Source organism: Oryzias latipes, chromosome 13 (genome assembly GCF_053564925.1).
Source record: "Oryzias latipes strain Hd-rR chromosome 13, Olatipes_Hd-rR_3.1".
NCBI lineage: Eukaryota > Metazoa > Chordata > Actinopteri > Beloniformes > Adrianichthyidae > Oryzias > Oryzias latipes.
In genome coordinates, this window is record NC_136249.1 from 19643509 (window position 1) to 19664508 (window position 21000).

The following is a 21000-nucleotide window of genomic DNA, read 5'->3' on the forward strand; positions in this document are numbered from 1 at the left end:
TAGATATCTGTTAAGATTTGTACATTTTATAGAGACTTAAAGGGAACAGTGAGTAAGGTTGAGTGAAATGTGTCATCTGCATAATTTGGATGGAATAAAGTATTGCTGAGCATCATCAGTAAGCCAAGAAGCAGTCTACACAGATTCAACAAAAGAGGCTCCAGTAATGTAAATGTATTTCTCTGTTAAAGTGTATTTATTTTATTTTTTCACAATCGTTAAACCTTCTCTCTATTTGAATCTACAGGTCTTATTTGCTCCAAACTGTGTCCTTCCATTTGAAGTCACTCAGGAACATGTTAGCCATGGTAACCAAAAAAGATGACACTGAAAGTGGTTTGACCCTTCATTAAACAATCAGAGGGATGACTCCTTGGATGACTTTCTGGTTTATTTATTTTTAAATTCCCTCTTTTAAATACAAACCTCAAATCTAATTGGTCCAGTATAACAGTGACCGCTCAGCAAAGGTTTTTCCAGTAAACTCTTTATTTTTCCGTCTTACTTATTTTTTTTAAACATGGCAGTTGGTATAAAAAATAAAATTCTGAAATAAAAGTAACAGCAATTTGAATTATTAAGATTTAAACGGCTCCATTTGTGTGCATTTGATTGGAAAAAGTATACTACATGATTTGTCACATGTGGCTCTCCGTAGTCTCACGCTTAGGGGGAGGAGAGGCGCAAAGGCAAAGAGGTCAAGAGGAGGGGAGCACGAACCACGTGTGCTCCTTGCCATGTACAGCGCTGTCCTTCCTCGGTACACTTGTTTTTGTCAGCCTGCACCCCTCGCGTTATCCGAAGAAGCTGATTGGCATTTGTTGTTTTTTGTCTTATTTGCTGTTGCATTATCGCGCTCACACACCGAAGCAGAGCTGCGGGAAAATTTCTATCGCCACACTGACTGCCGACCATGGTGAGCAAGACAGATGACATCCCGGCGTCAGTGCCTGACTGTAATCCGGTTGATCTTGCGGATAAAGCCGGGGATGGAGCCCAAGACGGCGAGACACATCATCTGAAGGCTCCCTGCGGTGAGGCTGCTGCAGACTGCGCTGCTCACACATAAGGATCACGGTGCTGCGGCAGCACCTTTGTGGGATTTAATGCATGCACCAAGTACCGGTAACATCTGAAGTCTTAAAGTCAAACCCAAGGTGGTGGTGGTGGTTAACCCCCACCTCCCTCCAAAATCACCTACTAGACAGTTAGTTTAGATGACCGATCTAGTATGTCTGCTGGTTGGAGCAACTTCTCCAACCTCCACTATATTGTAGAGATTCGTGTGGATCCCACTGACTTTCTGCCAGGCTGACCCAAACAAGATAGCCGCAATGCTAGCAGTTAGCTCCTTCGTTCAGTGTAGCCGGTGCGAGGCTAGCCGGCTAACGGTCAGACTTTTAAGCCACGTTTACTCCCAAACTGCAGCGTATTGTGTAAGAAACGAGTTTTTTTGTTTCCTCTGTTGAGGCAGACTTGTTCATCAAAGCGCATGTCAGTTCAAGTCACTCACTGCTCACCCTGACACACGTGTTCGGTAACTGCGCGTCAGGAACCGACTGAAGGTCACCTTCAGTGGATTCTCCCACTGCACTCACACACACAGGGGTGTCTTTAATACCTCTTTATGTTTGTTAAGGGTTCACTGTCAGACAACCATTGTGAATTACTATCTACATAGGTATTACGTTCCCAATAGGGCGCCGTGACCGGGATGTGTCTACATTTTGTGCACACGTTCGTGAAAACGCACACCTGCTTTCTTTTCTCTCCCCCCTATGGAGGAGGACTATTTCGGTTGCTCCTCCTTTGACCGGGAAGCGGAAGTTGGTTGTAGTAACTAAGTCATGGTGGCATGTGCACGGTGACAGGGAAGGTTACCCTAAAAATACATGAGCTTTCATGTAAACTGGTGAGTAAGACGCGCAGAGAAAGATGCCGCGAAGGTCGCACTGTCACGGCAGAGTGTGGGGAGAAAAGTGAAGAGAAAGGAGGCCCGGTGGCTGTTTGTGCGCATTTTGCTTTTGGGTCATGGTGGAGTCTGCAAACTTAATAGGACAACTTTGGGGCTTCCTTCAAGCTTAGACAACAACGAACGAAGGGTTCCTTTAAAAAAAACAAATCTGTCTCAAATAATTTATCTCTCGCAAGACATTTTAGAATGGTTATTGAAGGAAAGTTTGTTTTAGTATTATTTTTTTAATACTAGTTTAACATGTGTAGGAGGACGTGTTTCCTGTATTGCTGTGAATGGTAATTAAACCATTATTATTGATCTCAAAGGTAAAATAAAAATCCAGACAAAAATCAGTATACTTGTAAATTGGAGTTTATTTTATTAAGGAAACTTGAGTATAAGTATAGCACATGTACTATAGGCCGGGGTGATCAAACTTTTTGACAGAGTTTAAACACTTGACAAAAGGACAGGACTAGCAGATGTGGCGTGTTTTGGTCATCCATAAGAGAAATAAATAACATGGAATCTGGACAAATACATACTGGGTTTTTTTTTTTTTTAATTAATTAATATATATATTTTTTAATCAAACCTTTTGGCGTTTTTATAACTGTGGCTTTTGTTTTCATTTGTCTGCATCAATTGGTTGAAGTCCCTCAGGGAAACTTGTAGAAATGCTGCGTTTCATGTAGTGTTGGAATGATTGGGAAAATGACTGTCTCTCTGACTCGAAAAACACACGTGAATGTTAGAAAAAACAACAAATTTCCCAACACCGCAAGAATTCAGAATAACCTTATTTGTGATGTACCATCTATGGGGAGGCATCAGAATTACAGGGCAAACAAAATCGATAAAAAGGATTATCAATATGATATATTCCAGTCTGGCGGATCAGGTTAAATGGTTAACGGGTCACATACTGAGCTGTAGTTTGCCCAACCCTGCTATAGACCATGTTTGTCTATAGTTAGTCTATAGTAGTATAAAAAAAAGCTAATTGGAAGATTTTTGCTAAGGGAAGCTTTTAATTCAACTTGCACCGGCCAATCTGTCAAATTAATCGTTTGGCTTATTTAATCTTTTTTATTTTTTTCCTAGAGAAGATGCCTTAAGCATTAATTAGTTAAGGTTTAACCGGTCATCACTGTTTGTAGTCATGAGGTGGTGACAAAATTGACTGAGCCATCTGTTAGTTAAGATAGTAACAGGACCAACTCGCAGTGGGAGTCTGAACACACGTGTTTACACCAGGGTCACTCTCAATGGTTTTAAGAAGCTTATTGCTTCTGTGAGGTGAACATTGGCCTTGATAATCACATAGTCACTGACACATTAGCACAGTAGCTTAAAACTGCTGCAATAATGAGCCATGGCGGTTTGTGTTTTGGTTCTTCTTTTTGCCGTTAATTTTTTTTTTTTTTTAAATGAAGATGGTTCTTGGATTAAAAATGAGAATTCAGTCTCTGTTTTCCGTGGTGGACAGAGAAGGTCCAGCAGGCAGGATTAGAGAAAGGCCTTGTGCTGTTTTCAGGGCTGTCAGTCTGTTTAAGGTTTCCATAGCAGTAGCCATGGTCCCTATGTCAGGGCTTTTGAGTGGGTAGACAGCAGGCTGTAAAGCAATATTGTGCACTGAAATAAGGTGTGTGTGTGTGTGTTAGAGTACAGACATGCTCTTTCCTTGAATTCTTTTTGGAGTCCTGGCTTGTTTCAGAGGACAGAGACATCGTCTGCAGTTGTTTTTTGTCTGATTTGTTTTATTGATTCATTCCTTTGACCTCGTGAGAGGCATCCAAATGCCGGAGAGTGCATTACTTTGAAATCTGGCCTGGCTTAAACTAAACCTATGTTTTGTTTTTTTATTTTTATGGATAATGACCCATACTGAAATTGTACATGCCCATAAACCCTTTTAACCAAATCTGTCCTAAAAATATTTTACAGACCTAGTGGTCCACAGAACACATTTCTGATGTACTGTTACACAGATGTCACCATGGGTTCTGATGGGTAAAAGGCCTCAAGTTGTTAAAAAATAACATTTTAACTTTAATAAGTGAGTTTTTTAATCCTCTGTAACATATTAAAGACCCACTTGGATGAAAATTGTGTTTTTGGGTGTTTTCAACATGTTTTTGTGGCATTTGTCTGATGATGGATGACATATTAGAAAGAAAAGTGAGCTTAAAATGGCATTTCTGAGTAATTCTTCATTCAAGTCATTTGAAAAATATTGTATTTGTTACGTAGAAAAGACAATGGGCAGTTCACAAACACCCTGCCCCATTCCATTCTTGTGCATTGACTTGCAGAAAAATAAATCCATTAAGGTCTTTGTTTTCCCCGTCTGAGCGCTGATAGTGGTAGCCATTTTTGGTGCACCTTTAATGTTAGGTCAGGGGTTATGGGGTTGTAAGCTAGCGGGTAAATGGATAGCTTTTAGTTTTGGGTGACGGGAAGGGGAGCGTGCTTATTCTGCGCCAACAGTCCCACCCACAACTCAGGTGTGAATTTCTAATAAACTAAGGCTGCTCTGCTGAAACTAGGAAACAACGGGTTTTTTTTTTTTTAATTTTGGATTAAATGACAATCATAACTAAAAGACCACTGGGTATGCTTTTACAACAGACCAAAAGATAATCAGAGTGGGTCTGTAAATATCGTCTGTAAATATTGTTGAGTCAAAACGGTAACGCATTCCCTTGCTAACAGGAAAATAATTTATAGTGGACTGTTTAAAACTCACATGGCGGCACAAGAATAGTTCTTTCTAATGGTGTCAGACATGAAGTTTTTCCTGTTTTTAAATTATAGGAAGCTCCTTTTTCATTTTTTTCGTAGAGTGTTCAAAGTGAACACAGGCATTCGTGTTTCAGTATGAAGCAATCAGCCCTTCGGACATGAAAACGCTGCTTTTATCTTGTTGCATACACATAATTTGAAATTTACAATATACCAAAATGGCATGGCGATTGTAGGTATTTGTGATGTTTGTGTGTTCTTTTTAAATCTATATTTAATGCAAATTAAGTTAAAAAATAATTGAAAGTCAGAGGCACAATTGCATTTTTCAAAGAAAACATTTAAGATAATTTTGGTGGCAAAACCTTCATACTTTAGCATTCTTGTTCTAAAGTATTATTCTTCCTAAATGATGCCTGTCTGCCTGCATGGAATATTTATCAGAATCTCATTAAAGATGGTCTTCTTGAGTCTGCTCTGCAGTGAACCAAAAATCCTGCATCTTCTGCTTGTTAATCCACGAAATCCCGTTTCAGACACCGAACATTGAGGCACAAAATAAGAGATGAAACATTCATGCTGAAATCAAATACCACCACACTGGAGAACTGGACACCAGTCCCTCTCTTCTTTCTAGCGTCATTAACTTGTGTGAACTCTCTGAAGCTCTTGTGTTTGTTATTCAGAGCGTGGCCTGCTCCACCTCTTCAGTGTGTTTGTTCCCACCCGGGGCCCGCCGTCCAGCCACGGAGCCCCCGCCCCCCCGTTTTCAGCAACCCTGATGCTGTGCTACACCCAGCAATGAGCAAGGACGCATGATCTGGCAGCGGTTGTGTCTCCGTGCATGGCAGCGGTTGTGTCTCCGTGCAGAGAACACAGGCTGTGCTTTTCTCCCTATAGATTTACACGCCTCGTCCCCATCATGGTCCTCTCACTGAAACTCACAAGAAAATTATAACCCGTCTGTGTAACCAGAGGAGGTATTTGGCAGTGACTTGAGCTTTATAAAACAACCAGAGCAGCTGCTAAATGGCCCTCAGCTGACTTTCAGGTTTGGATTTGTAACAAACAATTCCCTCCTGTGAATACTAACCCACGATTCCAAGGCCTTCTGGGTAATTTCTCTCCACTTTCACAGTGTTGGTCTGTGCTGAGTTTTTCATGTACCGTAGTCCAATTGATTTTTATTTAGCTGCTTTTACATTGTAGACAGGCTTTTGCTCCAAAAGTATGTGGCTGAAGTAGCTATCAGTATGTTATAGAAATATTAGAATTTGAAATAAATGGGCCACTTCATTCAGAGCCAACAGTTTTTTCATCTTGTTTTATTGGCATGAAGATGATTTACTCTGCAGTGTTATAACTAAGGGTCACAATAATCACAAAAGTAAACACCAGATGTGAAAGGTGTGAGTTGTGAAGTTTCTTTAGCTTTAAGCCACAGTACTACAGCCAAAAGGCAGGTTTAGGCCACTTGCAACATGTTAGTGAACGCAGTGAAGCATTTATGGGTCAAACGGTTGGCGGTAAATACCTCTGGAGCTGAAAGAAGTGCTTTATTCGGCAGATATATGCAAAGTCATAAGAAATCCATCATGGCCAGAAAAATGTTGGCATAGTTTCAAATCTGTAAGCTTCCCCTCATTGTTCTTAACCCGTTTTCTAATTCACAGAGCACAGTGCAAAAACAGCCATGGTGAACGGTGATGGCGCTCATGACCATGCAGAGGAGACGGAACATAAGCAGGATGCAAACGACGAGGCAGACGCTGGCGAGGAGTCCAACGAACAGGAAGTTATAGTGATCCAGGACACCGGCTTCACAGTCAAGATCCAAGCACCTGGAACGGAGCCATTCGACCTGCAGGTGAGGACAGAGCTAGCTCACTCATGCCAAATACAATACCGTATTTTCCGGACTATAAGTCGCACCAGCCCAAAAATGCATTATAAAGTAGAAAAAACCACAGATAAGTCGCACTGGACTATAAGTCGCATTTTGACAGGAAATTTATTTGACAGAATCTGAGACCAAGAACTAATAACTTGCACAAACTCATATGACACAATCATAGCAGACTGTTTATCTCATAATTTCACAGTAATTCTTTCTCAAACCTATTTATTTATTCTTTTCATGAAGCATCATTGTCCAACTAATACTCTGTTTTCATCCTGTATTTGTAGAAACAGTTGTCATTTTTATTGCATTTCTGAATCTATGAAATCATTGGAAAATAGAATATTATATTTTTAGCCTTCAAGATCTTACTGTAAAAAACAGTTTGCTGATTCTCTGAGTCACTTAACATACCTCATACATCAAATTTAGCCAGGAACATCATCTCTGTTCCTCACAAATGAACATAACAGGAGGGTTAATAATGTATTTATTTCAATTTATTTTTAATACAATTCGCTGCGGAGTATAAGTCGCACCCTTTGCCAAACTATGAAAATGGGGCGACTTATAGTCCAAAAAATACGGTAATTATAATTTTCCATATACAAAATGAGCATCAGTAAATCACCTGACCTGCTCATCCTGATCTGTTTGATTTATCAGGTGTCTCCCCAAGAAATGGTGCAGGAAATCCATCAGGTTTTGATGGACCGGGAGGACACGTGCCACCGGACCTGCTTCTCCCTGCAGCTGGACGGAAATGTCCTGGATAACTTTGCTGAGCTGAAGTCCATTGAAGGCCTGCAGGAGGGCTCCCTGCTCAAAGTGGTTGAAGGTAAACTTCAAAACCATACAACATCACTTTTACTTTGTTTTAAAATTCAATTCATACATCGGTATTAAAGTTCAAATGTTTGTCTGCTGTGCTGCCAGGCATTGCATGCATTTCCTCCCCTGTGTGGATGTGTGTGTGCAAGTGTGTTCTAATAGGTGGAGAAAAGCAGCGTGAAGATGAAACTGAGTCCTGCAATTGAAAATAAAAAAAAAGCAGAATTGGGGATCAACACTTTCAGACAATCCATCCATTTAGTGCATGTCCAGGATTGAGTGCATTTTGCACAACAGGACAAAGGATCTTATGAGGAGTGTGTCCTTTAAATCTGTGTGTATCTGTGTTAAGTGAAGCCACGTCGTCCATGAAAGTGTCTAATATCAGGTGAACTATTAGGCAGATCCTGTGTCTCAGACATAACTCAGAGGAAGCTCTCTACAAGACAAAATTTCTGGCCTAATGGCAATTTTGGAAAGCAGTCATTGCTTTGCCCTTGCAGATGTAGCACTGGGGTTGACAGCCCTTGAATGAAGAAGTTACAAGAAAGATTTATGCCTAAAACTGTAAAGGAATTTTTTAGACTGTGGTTTTGAGATTTTAACGCAAGATATCTCAAGTAAAAATGTTTTTTTTTTCATTATAAACCTTTTTTTTCTCTTTTTACTTGGACAGCTGGTTATTTGCCTTGGAATCACAATAACTCTGCTTTAATACTGCTTGTTCATCAGAGCCTTACACGGTGCGTGAAGCTCGGATCCACGTGCGCCACATCAGAGACCTGCTGAAAAGCTTGGACCCCTCGGATGCCTACAATGGGGTGGACTGCAACTCGTTGTCTTTTCTCAGCGTCTTCACTGATGGAGACCTTGGAGGTAGGAGCCCAAAAAGGATTAAAAAAAAAAAAAAAACAAGCTACAGAGTTGCAGCAAATCATATATTTATACTTGTGATTACTATGGTCTCTTCTCTGCGTTGGGACTGAAAAAAACACCCTTTTCTTTAACCATTAGTTAAAAAAAAAAAAACATTGTGCCAATAAAACAGGTTTTTTAAGTTTTTTGGTCGGTTAGAAATGCTCCTTTTGGATTTATTCATTTATTTAAGAATTCTTCCCTTTGCTTTGTATACTTTAAAACAAGAAATTGTCATACTCTCTTAAGCTCTTATTTTACCGGTTATTGGTATCGCATAAGAACTTGGAGTTTGTTGTTCTCTAGAGTTAATCTCCATGCACCCTGCTCTGTACTGGGGTGAAGTTGTAGATGAACACAGTTCATGAGATCTTGGTGATTCTAGACTTCCCTGTGATTGAATTGCTGGCTGTTGCTTTCTTCCAAACAGTGCTCAGCGAGATTTCCCAGACTTTTCTTTGCTTTTACAGCTGTGAAAAGAAGAAATTGACACAGGAGCTGAACTAAATTTAACTTAAAGAACCGTTTCTCTTTGTGATCTTGGTACAGAGAAGATGCATTTTTGTAAACCTGGGTGATGTACATAAGATTGATAGTGTGTCCACTAGTTGATAGTGGGGCATGGCTGAAGTAACCACTGATCAGTGAAAGGGTTCCTGCTGCTGTTTCATGTGAAGGTGACTATAGATGCAGTAGTGAGTAACCAGACTCTTCTTGCTCTTTGCTCTGTTTTTGCAGAAAGTGGAAAGCGGAAGAAGAAGGGGAACGAGCTGGAGCAGATTGACTGCACCCCACCGGAGCATATTTTGCCCGGAAGCAAAGAGCGCCCCCTGTTGCCTCTACAGCCACTGAACAAGGACTGGAAGGTCTGAAGCACACTGTCAATGTGGTTTCAATCCAAAAGGAGGAATCGTTTTGTGGGCTGTGTGTGTTAAGTTAAACCATTGGACGTCTCCCTGCAGCCACTGCAATGCCTGAAGGTCCTGACTATGAGCGGCTGGAACCCCCCACCTGGAAACAGGAAGATGCATGGTGATCTCATGTACCTGTACATTGTGACCGTGGAGGAGCGCCACGTCAGCGTCACTGCCTCTACACGCGGCTTCTACCTCAACCAGTGAGTGGTCATTCCAAAAAGCTCATAGTTTTTCACACGTCTGAGAAGTTTCTGCAGCTGTGACCATGCAAACCATTGCTGTGCTCTTTAGCTTTCACAATGAAGGTATTTGTCAGCAGTGATGAGTACGGTCACATGATCCTCCCAGAAAGAGGTTAAAAACTTAAGAGCTAAAAACTTGTAGTGTAAGAAGAGATCACTTTAACTACTGAATTTCCTGCCTAGCAACTGCTTTTTGGGATTTTTAGTAGCTGTGGATTTTAACAAATCCTTTCATTGTTTAAACTTGGTGTATTTTTTTATTATTATTTTTGCTATGTTTAATGTGAGCAATGATGTCTTTCAGATCAACCACCTACACCTTTAACCCCAAACCGGCCAACCCCAGTTTTCTGAGCCATTCTCTGGTGGAACTACTGAGCCAGATCAGCCCTGCTTTCAAGAAGAACTTCACTGCCCTGCAAAAGAAAAGGTCCAATTCAACGTCATACTCACTTTGCTATTTAAGCTGCAGAGATGTTTAGTTGTCTTCTAACTTCTTCCTAATTTGGCCTCTGTCCATGACTGTGGTTAGGTTTTTTGTTTTTGTTTAGTTTGATCTAATTCTAAGCCAAACTATCATGAAGTTGCTCATTACATTTATTAACTTTAAGCACATGACTCTTACTGGCAAAACCATTTCTGAATAGTATCATTTTAGCTTCATGGGAGCAGCTTGAAGATGAGAAAACATTTTGCCAGAAGAGGAGAAAATCAATGGCTTCTTTCTGTTTGCCTATTTCTGCTTCAGAGTCCAGAGACATCCCTTTGAGAGGATAGCCACACCTTTCCAGGTGTACAGCTGGACTGCTCCACAGGTGGATCATGCGATGGACTGCGTTCGGGCTGAGGATGCCTACACCTCCCGCCTTGGTTATGAAGAGCACATACCTGGACAGGTGGGAGCAGCCTACCTAACAGTACGGGTTGCAGTTAGGACTGTCCAGTAGATTCACCTTTGTTTATGTTCCACTCACCTGTAGACCAGAGACTGGAATGAAGAGCTGCAGACCACCAGAGAGCTGACCAGGAAGAACCTGCCTGAGCGCCTGCTGAGGGAAAGGGCCATATTCAAGGTACGGTTTCCATCTTTGATGCTTTGATGCACGCCACAGTGCATTGTCAGTGATTTGCAGGTTAACCTTTGTTGGATTACAAAACCATCAGGTTCAAAGGATATCCTGACTCAAGTTCTTAATCTTTAAGTTGTAAACTTTGGACCTCTGCAGGTTCACAGTGACTTTGCAGCTGCTGCCACACGGGGTGCCATGGCTGTAATTGATGGTAACGTAATGGCAATCAACCCCGGGGAGGAGACTCGCATGCAGATGTTCATCTGGAACAACATCTTCTTCAGTCTGGGCTTTGATGTGCGGGACCACTATCGAGAGCTGGGGGGTGACGCAGCTGCCCACGCCGCTCCCACCAATGACTTGAACGGAGTGCGAGCTTATGGGGCGGTGGACGTGGAGGGCCTCTACACTTTAGGGACAGTAGTGGTGGACTACAGAGGCTACCGGGTCACGGCCCAGTCCATCATTCCCGGCATCCTGGAGCGTGAGCAGGAGCAGAGCGTCATCTACGGCTCCATTGACTTTGGAAAGACTGTTGTGTCTCACAGCAAATACTTGGAGCTGCTTGAAAAGACCAGCCGGCCGCTGAAGGTGGGGATCACCAGTGTTTATCACATTTGATTAATATGACATTTTTCTGAAGTCAGCTTGTGTTCTGCTGCTGCTCAAACAAAAACACATGGAGGGACGTTGAATATTTATGTTATTATGAAGAACGCCTTTGTTGTGATTGTATCTAACACACAACCAAATATCTCTAAGAACTTTTTTTATTTTGTGGTAACATTTTAATTTTTTCTTTCGGGTGAAGTAGCTTTATTCAAAGCTCGTCGATTTGCTCGACATTGATGTAAAGCTTGGATGGTATATTAACTGACAGGTCATCATGAAATCTTCAGTTTCCAAACTGCCTGTTTGATGTTTATGGATCACAGACCTGAAAAACTTGATCTTACATCATCTTCTTATAAATCACGGGGATCGCCACACTTAAACAGTCATTGAGCAAACTGCTCTGACATGAGGCCCTGTTGACAATCTGATTTGTTCTTCAGAGCTCTGGGAATAAACATTTCCTTCTGACTCTTGAAGAGTTTGTAGTCCTGAAACTTCCAAGTGAACATCAGTTTCTCTTTTCCTCAAATTCCCTCTGGGGTGGGCTGAAGTCTGTGATGAGCTTTGATGGTTAAGGGGAGCCAAGGTTTCAGTATACATCCTGGGTGGTGTTGAAGCCAAGTCTTAATTTATCACAGAGGTGACCCAAAGCTTTCTGACATGTGCTCCCGTCTTCTAACGGTGGTTTAAGAAGACGTTACTGAGATCAGTGATTATAGCTGCTTCAGTTGTTCTGTTCCTCCTATAAGCTGTTGTGCAATGAAAATCTACCAGAACTGTTCTTTTTAAAGCATTTGGAGACTGAATATTTGCTGTGTAGCTTCCGAAATACAGATTTGCTGCCTGTGCATATGAATGACAGCAGCATCTTTTTATTTGGGTAATTGTAGCTCAAATTGTTTTTTGTTTTCCCTAAAAGTTTCTGAGTGTTTCTTTTCACAAGGAATTTGATCTCCATATGACTCTAAATCTCCCACCTTCATTTTCAAACCGAGTTTATTTGCAAGTCTATCAGCAGTTTGGTCTTATCAAACGGGGTTTCTTTCTCTGAATGTTAGATCCAGCGACACAGTGTTCTGAATGAGAAGGACGAGAAGGTGGAGCTGTGTTCCTCCGTCGAATGCAAGGGAATCATTGGGAATGATGGCAGACATTACATCCTGGACCTTCTTCGTACTTTCCCCCCCGACCTCAACTTCCTCCCAGTTGACGGAGAGGAGCTCTCTGCGGAGAGCAAGCGGCTCGGTTTCCCTCGTCAGCATCGTCATCGCTTGGCTTGTCTTCGCCAAGAACTCATCGAGGCCTTTGTTGAGCACAGGTAGGTGCTGCGCTTTCCCTCTTTTGTCAGTGCAGAGGTGACAGATGTGTTGATGGACAGTTTTACGACCTTTTTTATTTTTTTTATTTTTTAGGTATCTGCTTTTCATGAAGATGGCAGCGTTGCAGCTCATGCAGCAAAAAGCAAACAGAGACTCTAACAAGACAGATGCTCCCGCCATCACTGAAACCTCTGACACCCCCACAGTGACCAGTGCAGACACAAACCAGACACAGACTGCTGCTGCTGCTGCAGAGCCTTTAAATGCAACAGAAGCCTCCACAAACAGCACAAGTCAGACGGACAGCAGTGCCCCTGCTGCCTCACAAACAGGAACTGAAAAGGAGGAAAGCTCCTTGAAGTCCACAATAATTGGGTCTCTAGAATCTGCAGCCACCCAGAATGGGGAATGCAAAAGCCCACTGGAGGGTAAGGATCTTGAGGAAACTATTCCAGGATTAGCTCAAGCCAAAGAACTGGCGGAGACCTTAGTTGCCGAAGATGGAGCAGGTATCGGTACGTCTGAAAGTACCCCAAAACGCTAGGCTGCAGAAATGCAAGGAGAGCTATTCTGGTGGATTCAGTTAAACCACGATTAAACCGAAAGAACAAATTCTTGATTATTAAAGTATTTCATCCTTTTTTCCACCTGATTAGCTGTCACTGCTCTCGTCTGAGCCTGCATTGGGGTAGACGGTTGGCTCCGTTACCAGCATGTGGTCCCTTTAGGATTCAAACCAATGAACTGATAGTTTGTGGATGTTTTTATTAATCCAAAGGTGTTTGAGTTCCAAAACGATAAAATTTCAATTAACCCTGATTGACAAACGAATTGCATAGTCAAGTGTCTCCTAAAAATCAAAAGGTGGTGGCTTTCTCCTCTGGTAATCTTTGTGGTTTGCTGTTAACAGGGTGTTTTTGGCTGCCTCTGGATTACTAACAACAATAAATTTAGTTTGTTGTTGAGTTTTTCCTCATCTGACCTCACCTGCTTTCTGAAGAATAGTATGATTTTAAAATTGTCAACTTTTAGGAGCATGTGACAGATGGTGAATGCAGCTGACCATCTCAGATTTGTTTACATCTTTTTGTAAGAATAACATGTACATTTATGTTCTCAATGACGAGCAGATCCCAAAAGCCGGGAAGTCGTCCTCAACGCCTGCAGAGCTGTTGGCTCCATCAGCAACACGTCCTTCGATATCCGTTTCAACCCAGACATCTTCTCTCCAGGTGAGCCTGAAAACCAAGAGGAACCTTCTCGTTTATAGTTGGGGTTGACAATTATTTTAAAAAACGTGTCAAGGTTATACTTGTAGCTATAAGACATTTTCCTGTAAATTAGAAAAACAGAATTCATTATGGGTCACTCCATTGGTTTCTTTATAATCTACGGTAATTAACCCCATCTTTTCACCTTGGATTCATCTTTCTGTTTGTCAAATCCACCTTTGCGATCAAGAAAAAAATCTTCTTCCAACTTGTGGTGTTCTACTAATGTCTTTAAACATTACTTAACAAATACTTTGTTTGTATTGAGTTGCAGAAAAATCCCTTATTTTGTTAAATATCTGTACGTTCTACAGGAGTGCGCTTCCCAGAAGACATTGCAGAGGACATCCAGAAGCAGAAGCAGCTTCTCAAAGATGCTGCTGCTTTCCTGGTTTCCTGTCAGATCCCTTCACTGGTCAGTAAAACAAGAGTAATCTTGTAAATAAACATGCATTTAGGGAGGTGTGCATTGAACGAGTGAACGTGTGGTTTTTAACCAGATTAAAGACTATTTGGACCACAGCGCCCTGCCCATGGACGGAGCCACACTAACGGAGGCTTTGCACCAGAGAGGGATTAATGTTCGGTATTTGGGGACAGTTCTGGAGTTTGTCGACAAGACTCCAGCTAAAACTCAGCTAGAGCACTTTTATGTGAGTCTGGTTATCGCCCATCTGAAGGACTATGCTCCTTTTAGTCCCAAAAATAATCATCCTGATTTGTTTCCTTCTTTATTGCAGAGAATAGGGATCATGGAGCTGATCACCAGATGTGCAAAACACATCTTCAAAACATACCTTCAGGTTTGTAGAAAAAACAAAAGCCTGCAGGTAATGTTGCTGCCTTAAAAGACGACCCCATCTTTATCCTGAGTGCTGTCTTTGTTTGGTCCTTCTGTAGGGAGTGGAGCTTTCGGCTCTGTCTGCAGCTGTAAGTCATTTCCTGAACTGCTTTCTGAGCTCCTTCACTGACGCAGTCGCACATCTACCTCCCGACGAGCTTGTGTCACGGCGCAAAAACCGCAAGCGCCGCAACAGGGTCCCAGGGGGAGGAGACAACACGGCGTGGGCCAGCCTGACCCCCAGCGAGTTGTGGAAGAACATTGCTTCTGAGGCCCAGAGCTACTTCTACTTTAGCATACACTGGTAAGAATCCATTCCACTACAGGCAATAAGAATTTTCCTCCCGCACTTCCAAACATTAACAAACATTATGTCTGATATTTCCTAAGTGAAAGTGTCGACCAGGTTGTGGAGAAATATGGCCTTCAGAAAACCACTCTGCTCAGAGAGATTTCAATCAAAACTGGCATCCAGGTAGGACAGTTTAGGAACCAAGTGTTAGGTTTTTTTCTTTATTTCTGTTTCTGATCAAGTGTCTTTTGATGGCAGATTCTGTTAAAAGAGTACAACTTTGACAGTCGCCACAAGCCCACCTTCACCGAGGAGGACATCCTGAATATTTTTCCTGTTGTGAAACACGTCAACCCCAAAGCCTCTGATGCCTTCCACTTCTTCCAGAGTGGACAGGCCAAAGTGCAGCAAGGTGGGTGGGGCTCCAACAGGATCACTGTCCAGATGCTGTCATGCATGAAGCTGCTTTAGGAACCATGACTATTTTCTGAAAACCGTGTATTTACAGTCTGATATTCTGTTTTAAGGTTTTCTGAAAGAGGGCTGTGAACTTATCAACGAAGCCCTTAATCTCTTCAATAATGTGTATGGAGCCATGCACGTGGAGATTTGTGCCTGTCTGCGCCTGCTGGCTCGCCTTAATTACATTATGGGGGACCACCCTGAGGTAAGCACGAACCAACCACGACTTTATTTTTCCTTTCAAAGCCAGAACCGACATGCGTGTTTTCTGTGCAGGCTCTCAGTAATCAGCAAAAGGCAGTTCTGATGAGTGAGCGAGTTCTCGGCATCGAGCACCCCAACACAATTCAAGAATATGTGAGTTTCCAGATCCAAAACTTTCTGAAGTGTGCTCAATGTTCAGAATCCTTAACTGCTTGTGCCCTCGACTTCTCAGATGCACCTGGCTCTGTACTGCTTTGCTAACGGCCAGCTCTCCACCGCCCTGAAGCTGCTTTACCGCGCTCGTTACCTCATGCTCCTGGTCTGTGGCGAGGATCACCCAGAGATGGCACTAATAGATGTGAGTAAACGTCAGGGTTTTTAAAGTTGCATAGCACATTTTATATAGAAAACGGGTTTTAGACTGTTGATTTATCCGTTTTGGTGTTTTACAGAGTAATATTGGGCTGGTGCTGCACGGAGTGATGGAGTACGATTTATCTTTGAGATTCCTCGAGAACGCCTTGACCATCAACTCCAAGTATCATGGAGTCCGGTCCCTTAAAGTGGCTCTCAGGTGGGCGGACGAGCATCATGTTAATGTTCAAAATGGAGGCTCTCTTGATGTCTGACATTGGTTTATTTCGTTCAGCCATCATTTAGTTGCGAGGGTCTACGAGAGCAAGGCCGAGTTTCGCTCTGCTCTTCAGCATGAGAAGGAGGGTTACACTATTTACAAGAACCAGGTATGCATGTGAGAGGACGCACATTTCCCTGTGGAAGGTTTGCCATGTTCATTTATGAGTTGTTCCCCTTCTCCTTCCCTCAGATGGGGGAGGCTCATGAGAAAACCAAGGAGAGCTCAGATTATCTGAAGTATCTCACCCAGCAGGCTGTAGCCCTTCAGAGAACCATGAATGAAATCTACAAGAATGGGTCCAACGCCAGCATAATGCCCCTCAAGGTGACTGCCCAGACTCATTCAGTATTCAGTATTAAAATAGCCCGCAGGAATCCATTACCGTTGCTTTGTTTTTCAGTTCACTGCCCCCAGCATGGCCAGCGTCCTGGAGCAGCTCAACATCATCAACGGCATCATCTTTATACCACTGAGGTAGAGTCGGGAGCAGTAGCTCTGTTTGTGCATTTTGATTTTCATTTTTTTAAATTTACAGTTCACTCTGACCATCCTCACTTCTTTAAACATTAAACTATAAATCACAAAATGTATGCTAGTCTTGGGTATTTTTATATGTTTTGTTTGCTTTTTAAACCTATTTCTAACAAATGTTCATACTGAAATAAAGACGAAAAAATTAGTTGGACTGTGGGAAGTCATCATATTGCCACATGACTTTCAGAAGTTAAAACCATCTGTTTTTATCAACTACAGGGGTAGATGAGATACAAAGAAGCTTTATGGATGTGCAAGTAAATTGCCTTAAAGGGTCTATATAACGCTATTCTTAAGCCTTTTATAGTAGACTTAATCAATGTATATGATAATATATTACCTTTGGCACACTAAAGAACAAGTTTTTTTTATTAAATATTAGTTTTTTTCCCAAAATGGAAGTAAGATGTCTTGATCTCTGAGGTGCCGGCTTTCTCTCCTTGTGGTTGCCGCCCATTTCATGATGTCATCCTGGAGCCGGCCTTTCCAGCGTGTTTGCGTCTCGCCCACAAAAACATACATCCAAACTTTTGCACTCCAAACTTTCTGTCGATCACCGCTAGCTCCACGGAAGAGGGTGGGTTTGTGTGTTAGCCTGGGGGCGGAGCTGTCAGTGCAGACTCTTCCTGGAAGGGGCGGGTCCTCACGTATCTATGTCATAATGTGAGAACACACAAAGTTTTGTGGATTGGGAGGGGCTGGTGCCCATAAAGCAGGTTTTTAGAGGAAAGCTCAAGAGATGCGTGAATGGATCAAAATACAGCTTTGGGGTTCTTTACAGTGAGGATTGAACATTATTATACACTTGGAGCTCAAAAAAGTTGATTTAGCATTATTTAGACCCTTTAAGTCTCTAGTTATGTAGAAACTATTTTTCAAACAAAAACATTGAAGTGGATGAAAATGTGTTTAATATATAATCAAATTGTTTGTATTCTTTAATTAAATCTAACTGTTGTGCATCAAAATTAATTTGTTTTAGGCGGTGAAAACTGCAACTGTTCTAGAAAAGGATGTCATGTCAGATAAATGCAAATGCTAAGAGTTTGTGTGTTAACAATTTATTAGTTGTTGTTGGAGATGTGTGGAGTTGATGCTTCCTTCACTCTGGTTTATCTTGAGCACGCATGTAGTAAAGAAGCATGCGGTGAAATATACTTGTGTATGGAAATCGGGGTTGAGATAACCATTGCAAAAAAAAAGTAAATACTTTATGTTAAAGTGATGGGGATGTTATTTTTAAGACCGTCACTATCGCTGAAAAGATCTGACACGTGACTTCGAGGTGTCTTCAAAGGACCTTAACCTCTTTTTTTTCTTTTCTGTTTTTTTCATATTGATTTTTTCTTTAGCCAAAAGGATCTGGAAAACCTGAAGGCTGAGGTGCAGAGGAGGCATCAGCTGCAGGAGCTGGGAAAGACTGAGGATTCCACTGAGGAGAACCCAATGGAAATAGAAGATAAAATCCCTATTGATTAAATATTTCAAAAACCTTCAGTAAAGTACTGCAGGCTATAGAAAACTGTATGAGCTGTAGGATAAAGTACAGAAGTTTCCTACAAGATATAATCGGGAGGAAGAAGATGAGGCAAACCGCATAAAATCAGTCTGATGTGCAATTTCAAAGACAACGTGGTGACGACGTCACTGACTGTGTTGGCTGCTGAGAAATCTGATTGTTTTGAAGAAGTTTCAGTAGAGTCAAGGAGACCAAGAATGACCATGACCTTGTATACCAGCGCCTTATCCACTATATTTTCATCCCCAGACCATCTTTTTCGCAACTCAAGCTCCCCACAACCCTGCAATCAATTGCCTACAGAGCCTCAAAGATCTATTGTTATGTAGCTCCCCTGTTATCTCCCCCAAAAAGGTGCTTTGTGTGAATGAAGCATCCACCCTGTCCTACAACTCAGGGGTTCTTTCTACTGTGCACTAAGACAAGAGAGGAGTCATTCAATTTCAGATTTTTGTTTTTAAGTGGGGCTGTAGAATGTAACTTTCCTTCATTGTGGCTTTTTTGTTGCCACTTTGCAGCAGCCACTCATCCTTTAGACACACCTGATGGTAAATGAATCTGAACCTTATTACACAGAATGTTCCCAGAGGAACACCTTCCCATTGCAGTGTTTCTGAGTTTAAGTTCCTCGGAACAGACAAATGACGTGAAGCTCTTTCTCCCCTTTCATTTCATTCATTTTCTTTCTTTTCGATTTTTTTTGTCAATTTTTTAAGTAAATGGATTTTGTTTTTTGAGAATCAAGAAGGCAATGATGCTTGTTGATTAGCAGTTAATTTAAGCCATGCTTGTTTTATAGAAACTGTATAGAGGTGTAAAAGATGTGTAAATCTCTGTTGGATTTAGACAGGTACTTAATGGAGAAGGCAGGTTTGAAATACGTCCACTTTAAATCTTAGTTCTCTATATAAAAAGCTGTGCGCAATCTTCTATTTTTACACACTAAAGGAAATTGTGTGCTTGTGTATGTGTGTCTACGTGTAGTCCAACAGGAGACCGTTGCTGCTTTCTGCTACTGCGTAGTTAGAATAGAGGCTGCAAACATTTGCTTTCCAAATGTTTTATACTTCTACACAAAGTGAAGCGGTTAAATGGCTGTTTCCCCATCGATCCCACAACCTTCATGGCCACCAATGGTGTAAACGTGCTGACATGGGAAGAAGGCACTCCGGTAAACCTTTTCTCACCATCACAGGTGCTCAACGTTGGCAGTAGTGACGCTTTCACTGGAGCTATAGGTGGTTTGTTTTCCATTAATTCATCGAGTCTTCTTTTTTTTTTTTTTCATGTATCAGACAATATCTAACCAAGAGAGGAGTTTCAGTGCACTTTCTCTTGCTGTGTATTCACAGCATTATCGGACATGGACAGAAACAAGGCTGCCTCATGTTGCTGCACCAAAAAAAGAAAAAAGCCTGCTTAAGGTTTGTTTGTATACATTCAATGCTGTATGTAGATGTATGTGATTAAAGCAATAGAGAGGTGGCAATGGAGACGATTTTGATGGTTTTTACTCGACTAAAGAAATGCAAGATGGTGACTTGATGTACCGGCGGAATCGTGTGAAAATAAAGAAGACAAATGCAGAGCCAACCCCCCATGACTGGAAGATGGGTTTTTTACTTTTTTGTTTTTTTAAACAGGAAATACCTTGCAGCAGAGCAGCATTTATGTTTGTCATATCTGAACGGATAGTGGGTGCTTATGGGTAATACTTAACAATATACACATCTTTTGTTTGCTTCCAGATTTCCTCATCTGGGTCTCTTGTGGCACATTTTGAGATTTTTGTTTTAACCTCATTTTAACTTGATTTTCTGCCTACCGGGTCTGCTCGCTGTTATCAACATCCTCCACTAGGTGGCAGAGCAACCCTTTTCCTACCAGTCACACAGACTAAACAAAAAACTATTGCAGTAGAGATGGGCATATGCTTTAGTGCTTCTTACTTAATATATCAATAGTTTTGGGATCAGTTGCAATCTCCTTATCAATAAATTTAAAGGTTTGGTGTTTGTTTTAAGTAAATTTGCAAAGAATTATTGATGCACCAACTGGAGATGTTTTTTCTATGTTTTAACGATTTCTCCTAAAAGTGCAGCCTTGAATACAATAACAAATGAAAAAGTGAAGTGTAAACTCTACTGCACATCAATTTTAAAAGATATGACTGTTTATTGATGTGCTATGCAGTCAGTGGCGACTGTTTCACTTACTGTTTGAGATCCTGTGGAAAAAACAAGGTTTAAACATGTTTTTTTTGTAATTGAAGAACAAATCTGTGTGGAATATTATAGCTATTTATCCCCAATATGAACTTCAGTGATTCCCACCATATTCATTTGTTGTGTCTGCAACGCTATAAATTATGTCTGAATGTTTTATATGGATGAAAAATCTGCTCAAAGGCTCCTTGTATGCATTGTGGGCAAATCTGCTTCATCTGATAGTGTGTGGTATTTGTTGCTTTCTATTCTACTTTCTTTGTCTGAGTATGGGTTTGTATTAAAATAAAACTTGTAAAATACTTGCTTGGGGATCCTTTTTAGACTTTAAACAAATAAGAACTCAGATCTTAAGTGAAATCAACAAGGGCTTATATCAATAAGGCTAAATAAGTTTAAGTGAAATGTTCTAATTAGATTAATACTTTAGTTAACTAATAAGAAGTGGTCTATTTAACTGATGCTGCCAATTTTGCATGAAATAAGCAAAAACAAAAATGCTAT

General features: G+C 41.3%; 1 protein-coding gene across 8 annotated transcripts; it reads left to right on the plus strand.

Annotated features, from left to right (window-relative positions):
• The first annotated feature begins 619 nt into the window (after positions 1–619).
• On the plus strand, positions 620–20798 carry cluha (CLUH binding protein of NUMT mRNA a). Of its 8 annotated transcripts, none has more exons than XM_078930044.1 (28): positions 620–760; positions 874–1034; positions 6376–6569; positions 7269–7440; positions 8166–8309; positions 9087–9214; positions 9311–9465; positions 9812–9937; positions 10256–10403; positions 10488–10580; positions 10734–11168; positions 12251–12510; positions 12605–13026; positions 13642–13743; positions 14097–14197; positions 14283–14435; positions 14523–14585; positions 14683–14927; positions 15014–15098; positions 15174–15327; positions 15443–15582; positions 15654–15734; positions 15814–15939; positions 16034–16155; positions 16231–16324; positions 16408–16542; positions 16619–16692; positions 18105–20798. In XM_078930044.1, exons 2-28 carry the CDS (start codon positions 914–916, stop codon positions 18229–18231), a joined length of 4200 nt encoding a protein of 1399 aa, XP_078786170.1. In that variant the 5' UTR covers positions 620–760; positions 874–913; the 3' UTR covers positions 18232–20798. The 8 variants fall into 8 exon arrangements, with proteins under 8 accessions (XP_078786170.1, XP_078786172.1, XP_020563961.1 ...); XM_078930046.1 differs by having other exon boundaries at positions 12605–12939; XM_020708302.3 differs by having other exon boundaries at positions 621–760; positions 871–1034.
• The last annotated feature ends 202 nt before the right edge of the window (positions 20799–21000 follow it).